This window comes from Heteronotia binoei, chromosome 21, assembly GCF_032191835.1.
Source record: "Heteronotia binoei isolate CCM8104 ecotype False Entrance Well chromosome 21, APGP_CSIRO_Hbin_v1, whole genome shotgun sequence".
In the NCBI taxonomy this organism is placed as follows: domain Eukaryota; kingdom Metazoa; phylum Chordata; class Lepidosauria; order Squamata; family Gekkonidae; genus Heteronotia; species Heteronotia binoei.
The window spans coordinates 22,081,604-22,091,194 of record NC_083243.1 but is presented as its reverse complement, the minus strand read 5'-3'; the positions used below and the strand labels follow the sequence as shown (position 1 = coordinate 22,091,194).

The following is a 9,591-nucleotide window of genomic DNA, read 5'->3' as shown; positions in this document are numbered from 1 at the left end:
GAAAGTGCTGTCACGTTACATCCAACTTATGGTGACCCTGTAGGGTTTTGAAGTAAGAGACATACAGAGCTGGTTTGCCATTCCCTTTCTCTGACCAACAGCCCTGGACTTCCTCTGTGGTCTCCCATCCAAATCAGCTTCTGCGATCTGATGAGATCAGGCTAGCCCACGGGTGGCCAAACTTGTTTAACTTAAGAGCCACATAGAATAAATGGCAGATGTTTGAGAGTTGCAAGACAAATATCAGATGTTTGAGGGATGGAAGGCAGGCAGGTGAATAGATGGGGGGGGAGGGAGAGGTGGAAAGAAAACAACTTTTAATGCATTCTCCTTGGCTTGGAGAAGTGATTTACAGAGAGAAATGCCTTCTCTAAGCCAGTCAATGGGGTGGCGGGGGATTCAAGAACTACACAATATGTGTGAAAGAGCCACATGTGGCTCCCGAGCCACAGTTTGGCCACCCCTGGGCTAGCTTGTGCCAACCAGGTCAGGGCAAAAAAGATATTAAAGAGAGGTAACATTTCCTGTTTCTTCTTTGAATTCTGTCCGACAGTTTGATTTCAACACTTCCCTCTGTACCTAGAGGGTAACAATCTAGTAACAATATCAATTACTCCACCACGACCTTTCACTTTCACATCACGTCCCGTACCGAGGACAGATCTGGCCACAAAGCACGGCGTCATGATGTAATCCCATTACACAAAATGGCCAGGATTTACTGCAAGGTCTGTTCGTAGCATCTGATGCAAGGAAACTATTCTGTGCAACAGGAATGGTTTACTTTCCTCTGCAAATGAGCAGGGTCTTGCTGAGTCTCTTAGACGTAAGAAGAAAGAGGTCCTTCCTGATGAAAAAGTTTCCTGCCTTCCTCTTTTATGCACACTTTCCATAAGGAGATGCTACCTGTCCTCTTGATGTTCCTCTGAAGGATCCACCGGTGTCTTTTGGATGCTGCTGGGCTTGTTACTGTCCATCTTGGAATCGTTCAAGAAACGAACCCCAACGAACCTGAAAGTCCGACATATTTCGTTTCTCGCGTTCTCACTAGCCAGCACATAAATAAATGGGTCTGCGACGCTGTTGGCGGTGGACAAACACAGGAATATGGTAGACACAGTGTACGTTTTGTTCTCAAAGACGCAGTGGTCCTCTGGGTTCTGATGAAAATGGACGGCTCGTACGAGCAATGTGAAATGGTAAGGAGCGAAACAGACCACAAAGATGGAAATGATCGCAACGGCCAGGTACTTCACTTTAGATTTCTTCTGTGGATTCAAGCTATAGCTGATTTTGACGTTTTGAAAGATTCTGTAGTTCATGAAAATGAGGATTGCAAAAGGGGTGACAAAGCCGATGAGGAACCGGACGATGTTGATGATGGCCAGGTGGTTGTTGAGAGTGCTTTCAAAGCAGGTAGTGCTGTTTGGCCCCTGGATGTTGTTGTCAAAAAACACACGGCTATAGATCACTGCAACGATGCCAAAGACGACCAACGTCACCCCCGCGGCAATCCTCTGTGTCCGTATCCCTCTGCTCCGCAACGGGTAGACCACTGCCATGTAGCGATCAATGGATATGCAGCACAGGAGAAGAATGCTGATGTAGATGTTGCAGAAAAAGATGTAGCCTATCACCTTGCAAGATGTTTGCCCCATGGTCCAATAGTGGCCCTTCTGCACGTAGATGATCCAATGGGGGAGGGTGCTCAGGTACATCAACTCGCACAACGACAGGCCGAACAGGTAGATGGAGAGAATGTTCCCCCTGTACATCTGGACGAAGGTCAAGATGGTGGTCACGATGTTGGCTGGCACACCCACAGCAAAGATGACGCTGTACACCAAAACCAAAGGCAGCCTGCTCTCTTCGTACAGAGTGGTCTGGTTGCATGTAGAACTGAGATTCTCATCCATGCTGCTGATACAGAGAAGAACACCCAGCGGATGTCTCCTTCATTTGGGTCTCCCCACAGCTCTGAAAACAAACCAGAGAAGATTAATTTTTTAAAAAAAAAAAAATTGAACAAGAAGATGCCAATGGGTAAGGCCAGATCTGTAATTATATAAGAACATAAGAGAAGCCACGTTGGATCAGGCCAATGGCCCATCCAGTTCAACACTCTGGGTCACGCAGTGGCCCCCCAAAAAAGGAGGTTCACAAGTGGGGCTAGAAGCCCTTCCACTTTGGCCCCCCCCACAAGCACCAAGAATACAGAGCATCACTGCCCCAGACAGTTCCAATAATATGCTGTGGCTAATAGCCACTGATGGACCTCTGCTCCATATTTTTATCCAAACCCCTCTTGAAGCTGGCTATGCTTGTAGCCACCACCACATCCTGTGGCAGTGAATTCCACATGTTTATCACCCTTTGGTTAAGAAGTACTTCCTTTTATCCGTTCTAACCCGACTGTTCAGCAATTTCATTGAATGCCCACGAGTTCTTGTATTGTGAGAAAGGGAGAAAAGTACATCTTTCTCTAATTTCTCCATCCCATGAATAATCTTGTAAACCTCTATCATATCACCCTGCAGTCGACGTTTCTCCAAGCTAAAGAGCCCCAAGGATTTTAACCCTTCTTCATAGGGAAAGTGTTCCAAACCTTTAATCATTCTAGTTGCCCTTTTCTGTAATATCCTTTTTGAGGTGCGGTGACCAGAATTGTACACAGTATTCCAAATGAGACAGCACTATCGATTTATACAAGGCCATTATGATACTGGCTGATTTGTTTTCAATTCCCTTCCTAATAATTCCCAGCATGGCATTGGCCTTTTTTATTGCAATTGCCCACTGTCTTGACATTTTCAGTGAGTTATCTACCACGACCCCAAGATCTCTCTCTTGGTCAGTCTCTGCCAGTTCACACCCCATCAACTTGTATTTGTAGCTGCGATTCTTGGCCTCAGTGTGCATTACTTTGCACTTGTCCACACTGAACCTCATCTGCCATGTTGACGCCCACTCACCCAGCCTCAACAGATCCCTTTGGAGTGCCTCACAATCCTCTCTGGTTCTCACCACCCTAAACAATTTAGTGTCATCTGCAAACTTGGCCACTTCACTGCTTACTCTCAACTCCAAATCATTAATGAACAAGTTAAAGAGCATGGGACCCAGTACTGAGCCCTGTGGCACCGCAGTGCTTACCGTCTTCCACTGCGAAGATTTCCCATTTATACTCACTCTCTGTTTCTTATTAGCCAGTTTTTGATCCACAGGAGTACTTGTCCTTCTGTTCCATCAAGTTACAATTTATGGAGATCCTGCAATAACTCTGCCTGTGACCTTAGACTTCCTTGGAGGTCTATCATCCAAATACTAATTATTCCTTCCCCAGAAAAAAAATAGATTTTTTTGGGGGGGGGGGATTGAAATATATGCAGTACCAGGGCCTTTTTTGTAGAAAAAAGCCCAGCAGGAACTCAGTTGCATATTAGGCCACACCCCATGATGCCATCATTGTTCCACATAGGGCTTTTTGTAGAAAAGGCCCAGCAGAAATTCATTTGCATATTAGGCCACACCCCTAGACAACAAGCCAGCCAGAACTGTGTTCCTGTGCATTCCTGCTCAAAAAAAATCCCTGTGCAGTACTCACTGCATTGAGGGGTACGGTGGCTCAGTGGTAGAGCATCTGCTTGGTAAACAGAAGGTCCCATGTTCAATCCCAACATCTCCAACTAAAAAGGGTCCAGGAAAGTAGGCACGAAAACCCTCAGTTTGAAACCCTGGAGATCTGCTGCTAGTCTGAGTATACAATACTGACTCTGATGGACTGAGGGTCTGATTCAGTATAAGGCAGCTTCGTATGTTCATATGTTCCTATCAAACCTCAACTAATGTTATTTTAACAATGTAAAATGCATCATGTATGACTTACTTATCATAAAAAATTGAAATATTTATGGAATTTTAAAGTTATAAATGCCTTAGTTTTCTACCAACAAAGTTGCACATATACTTTGGAGAAAACCACAAGCTGGTGCACCCTATGCAACCGAAGAAGAAGAAGAAGAAGAAGAAGAAGAAGAAGAAGAAGAAGAAGAAGAAGAAGAAGAAGAAGAAGAAAAAGATGATGATATTGGATTCATATCCCGCCCTATACTCTGAATCTCAGAGTTTCAGATTGGTCACGATCTCCTTTACCTCCCCCTGCCCAGACACACAACAGACACCCTGTGTGTGGGTGGGGCTGAGAGAGCTCTTACAGCAGCTGCCCTTTCAGGGACAACTCTGTGAGAGCTATGGCTGACCCAAGACCATTCCAGCAGCTGCAGGTGAAGGAGTGGGGAATCAAACCTGGTTCTCCCAGATAAGAGTCCATGCAATGTACCTTAGCACATGTACCTTTTTTGCTACCTGGTTAGTTCTCAGTGAAACTTTCAGAGTTTTCCTCTGAGTCTTTGGTGCCATTTCTGCCTCACCTGCTTCTGGTCATTTCTTCTCCAGCAAGGTAGGGCAGTAAGTTATTTTTTACCCAGTCTGGGGGTATAAGTGAGAGAAAGGTGAGAGGTCAAACACAAGGTCAACCACAAGTTTGGTCAAATGGATAACAGAAGCCATGCAACAGCTGAAAAGCCCAAACCAGATCTGAATAGCAGTGAAAGCCCTGCATAATTCTCCTCATAAAATCAGGTATCTTTCCATGTCCAGCAATACATCCTGGATTTAAGAGCTGTGTTATGTCTACAGCATGGATGCCTAAAGGAGGTGGTGGCAGTTACGTGTGTAGATGGCTTCAAGAGGGGATTGGATAAGCATATGGAGCAGAGGTCTTTCAGTGGCTATTAGCCACAGTGTATGGATGGAAATCTCTGTCTGGGGTAGTGATGCTCCATATTCATGGTTCTTGGGGAAGGGGGGGGGGACAACAGTGGGAGGGCTTCTAGTGTCCTGGCCCCACTGATGGACCTCCTGATGACACCTGGGTTTTTTGGCCACTCTGTGACAGACATTTAATAATGCATAAGAACATAAGAGAAGCAACGTTGGATCAGGCCAATGGCCCATTAAGTCCAACACTCTGTCACACAGTGGCCAAAAACCCCAGGTGCCATCAGGAGGTCCACCAGTAGAAGCCCTCCCACTGCTGCCCCCCCCCCCAAGCACCAAGAATACAGAGCATCACTACCCCAGAGAGTTCCATCTATACCTTGTGCCTAATAGCCATTGATGGATCTCTGCTCCAGATGTTTATCCAATCCCCTCTTGAAGCAATCCATGCTTGTAGCCGCCACCACCTCCCATGGCACTGAATTCCATGTGTTAGTCTTTGGGTGAAGAAGTCCTTCCTTTTATCCGTTCTAACCCGACTGATCAGCAATTTCATTGAGTGTCCATGAATTCTTGCATTGTGAGAAAGAGAGAAAAGGATTTCTTTCTCTACCTTCTCTATCCCATGCATAATCTTGAAAACCTCTATCATGTCACCCCTAAATTGATGTTTTTCCAAGCTAAAGAGCCCCAAGAACTTTAACTTTTCTTCATAGGGAAAGTGCTCCAACCCTTCATTGCGTGGACAATGAAGAATTTGAATCAATAAACATTTTATTTAAAACGTATAATACATTTGATATAGATTGTTCAGTAAGGGGAGCCAGTGTCACAGCATTTTATCGCTGTATGCAATTCTAGCTAGCTGTGAGATTATGTTAGATTTCTTCTCCTTCACCTGCTAAAGAGTAGATCCAACAAACTTCCATTGCAGAGCTACATGCATTTCAATGGAGTTCTCCCTCACCAGCCCTTTAGAATTTATCCCTCCCCTCAGTCTTCTTAGATTAATATATTCCTAAACTAGAATTTTTTTTACTCCTTGCGCTATGTCTTGCAAACAGCAGCCCAGAAACTCCCACCACACGTACCGCAGGGCCCACATTTCACAAGAACGCTGGGAACCCTTGCGCCACCAGCTGTTGCAAAGCAAACGCTGAATGCAAGTGCAATCCCGGTCACATCAGCCAGGCTTTAAGTACTGTAGCCCCAGTTTGTGCAGACCCTGCTGTGTGTGCCTCATTTCCATGCCTTCTCATTTCCTTTTTCCGTTGACATTTCCTGACCTGCTATGTGTAAGAAACCATCCTACCTATTGAGTCGTTTTTGAATTTCCCTTGCTGTTTTCAGCTTCTTCTGCAGCCACCGACCCCATGCGCCCGCCAGAAAACCCCTTGGCCACGGTGGAAGAAGACTCTGTGGGTGTGAGACACTCCCTGGCTTGGGGATTGTCTTCCTGTCTCTTAGTCTTCCTCCAGCCGCAAAAAAAAAGCAAGGGTGGAAGAGATGAATCTGCCTTCCGATAGAATAACAGATCGATTCTATGCCGAGTGATTCTATACCCACTGAAATCAATGACCTTAGACCAGAGTCACTCCACTCAAGAACAAGGGCTGTAAAGCAATTTTCAACAGAGCTCATGGCCTGTTTGTCAAACTGGAGGACCAAGGTTTATCTGTATTAACAACTCTCCTTGTTCTTGCTTGCCTCCTACCTAATCACCGGCAACACTCCTAGGGTTTGGGTCTGTCTTGATCCTAGGCCTGGTGAGGCCTACAGGCTCCAGAGAAGCCTGCCTAGGAGTAAGTATAGGGGCCTACATCTCCAGGATTCCTTCTGTCTAGGGCTACCAAGTTCCCAGGCCGGGTGGGGGTTCTCCTGCCCTGGAGGTTCCCAACCCGCTGGCCAACATTGGGCCGGTGGGGGGATTCTCCCCTGACATTGCTGGCACGATGATGTCACTCAGAAGTTTTCCTGGATACTCTAGCAATTTGGGAGGAAAACACTATGGTAGCGGAGACCGCGGGGGACTTGGCAACTCTACTTCTATCCCTCTGATTGAGTTAGGGTTGCCAAGTCCAATTCAAGAAATATCTGGGGACTTTGGGGGTGGAGCCAGGAGACATTAGGGGTGGAGCCAAGATCAAGGCTGTGACCAGCATAATTGAACTCCAAAGGGAGTTCTGGCCATCACATTTAAAGGGACGGCACACCTTTTCAATGCCTTCCTTCCATAGGAAATAATGAAGGATAGGGGCACCTTCTTTTGGGGCTCATAGAATTGGAACCCCTGGTCCAATCTTTTTGAAACTTGGGGGGTATTTTGGGGAGAGGCACTAGATGCTATATTGAAAATTTGGTGCCTCTACCCCAAAAAAACAGCCCCCCCCCGGAGCCCCAGATACCCGCAGATCAATTCTCCATGATTTTCTATGGGAATAAATCTCCATAGGGAATAATAGAGTTCCCAGCAGACATTTCCCTCCCCTCCCCCCGCTTTCTGACAACCCTGAAGTGGGGGGAAGGCCTCCAAACCGGGGGATCCCCTGCCCCCACCTGGGAATTGGCAACCCTAGATTGAGTGGCAGAGTTTTGGAGGGAAAACTAGCCCAAGAGGGGTGGATGGGACCTGGCTGGAAAGGAAGGGTGTTCTCCCTGGAAAAGGCTGCAGGAGTGAAGGCAGCAGAAGTGATCCCTTACCCAAGGGGGTGAGTTTTGGTATGAGGGAAGGGAATGTTCAGCAAGTCACATTAGGGCCTTTCTTTTTGTTTTGCACCAGCCTTTACTGTATATATATTTCACTGTTGCACTAAAAGTTTTCATTTTCCCACCTATTGTTTGAACACTAAATTAACTGGCGTTAGGGTTGCCACGCCTGTGTTGGAAAATACCTGGAGACGTTGGGGGTGGATCCAGGAGAGGGCAGGGTTTGAGGAGGGGAGGGGCCTCAGCATGGTGCATTGCCATAGAGTCTACCCTTCAAAGCAGCCATTTTCTACAGGGGAGCTGATCTCTGCCAGCTGGAGATCAGTTGTAAAAGTAGGAGATCCCCAGGCCCCACCTGGCAACCATAGTTAAACTGCCTGGGTCCTCATTTCTCTTCGGTCATGGTTAAAAAGGTTTTACTAAAAGCACGATACAGGTGTGGTTGGGTGCTCTGGGCCCTCCCATGCAGACCCTTACCAGAGTGGTTGCAGCCAATAGAAGGCAGGAATCTCTTCTAGAGCTCCAAACCTCTGGATGGGGTAGAGCTACTAAGTTTCCCCTACTGAGTTTCCATTCCCTTTACTGTTTAGAACGGGGGGGGGGGGGATTCAAAATTAAAATAAATAAATAATTGATTTTATCATCATCATCATCGTCGTCGTCGTCGTCGTCATCATCATCATCGTCGTCATCGTCATCGTCATCATCATCATCATCATCTGTTTATTTATATTCCGCCCATTCCCCATAGGGGCTCAGAGCGGAGCACAACATGAATAATAAAATCACAATAAAATGAACAATTTTTTAAAAAAAACTAACCAGATTTGCCAGTGCAGTGACTTCTGGGGAATACCTGGAAGTGACAGTGGTAGCTCTAGGGATTGCCAGAAACTCTGTGAGAAAACCATAGACGCTGGTGGTGCTGTCCCCACCCCCAACCCCTCTTGCTAGTTGGTGATTCGATCCTTAGGCAAGTAGACAGCTGGGTGGCGAAACCGCGTTCTGACCGTACTTGAAGATGGTGATCATATCACGTCTCAGTTGTCTCCTCTCCTGGCTAAACATATCCAGCTTCTTCAGCCTTTCCTCATAGGATTTCATCTACATTCCCCTCACCATCTTTGTTATCCTCTGGACATGTTCCAGCTTGTCAATTTCCCTCTTAAATTGTGGTGCCCAAAACTGAACACAATACTCTAGGGCAGGGATGTCAAACATGTAGCCTGGGGGCCGAAATAGGCCCCCGGAGGGCTCCTATCCGGCCCCTGAGCAACTGGCTGTCATCTGCTTCCTTCTGCATAACAGCTTGCTTTGCAAGGCTTGCTCGATCGCACAGGAGCTACAGAGCAAAACCTTTGTTTTCTCCATTGACTGAGGCTCCTCCCTTGGGGAGGAAGGGGGGGGGGGAGGGAGAGCTTGTTTTGCCAGGCTATCTCAATCACACAGCAGAGCTACTGAGCCAAGCCTCTCTTCCTTCTATTGCCTGAGGCTCCTCCCCCTCCTGATCCCTTGGGGAGGAAGGGAAAGAGCCAGAGCTTCCTCTGTCCAGTTCCCTGGATCCCATGGGAGAAATACAAAGAAAGCACCTTTAAGACCAACAAGTGCTAAAGTTTTAAATAGGTTTTAAGGCTTTTAAAAAATCTTCAATTGTGTTTGTCTCAAAAATGATTTGAGGTTGGAATTTGTCTCTGTTTTTTATAAAGTTTATATCTCTGCTACCTAATCTTAAATAGGAAAACATATGGCCCGGCCTGACAAGGTCTCATTTATGGGTGATCCTGCCCTCATAACAAAAGAGTTCAACACCTCTGCTCTAGGGTGAGGTCTAACCAGAGCAGAGTACAGCGATAACCATCACTCTGTGTGATTTGGATACTATAGTTTTGTTGATACTGTCCAAAATTGCATTTGCCTTTTTAGCTACCGCATCACACTGCTGGCTCAGATTCAGTGTATGGTCCACTAAGACCTGTAGATCCTTTTTGCACATACCACTGCTGAGAAAAATCTCCCCCTGTCCTATAATTATGCACTTGATTCTCCTATCTAAATGCAGAACTTTGCATTTATCCCCATTAAAATTCACTGCATTTGTTTTAGCCC

The 9,591-nt window shown here is 46.3% G+C and overlaps 1 protein-coding gene across 1 annotated transcript; it reads right to left on the bottom strand.

Annotated features, from left to right (window-relative positions):
• Window positions 1-515: 515 nt before the first annotated feature.
• GPR132 (G protein-coupled receptor 132) lies at window positions 516-1,916 on the bottom strand. The gene has a single exon (XM_060261283.1). It carries the CDS (start codon window positions 1,914-1,916, stop codon window positions 903-905), a length of 1,014 nt encoding a protein of 337 aa, XP_060117266.1. The 3' UTR covers window positions 516-902.
• Window positions 1,917-9,591: the final 7,675 nt, after the last annotated feature.

Coding starts and splice junctions, on each gene's coding strand:
- GPR132 (XM_060261283.1), bottom strand. CDS start 1,916: ATGGATGAGAATCTCAGTTCTACATGCAACCAGACCACTCTGTACGAA.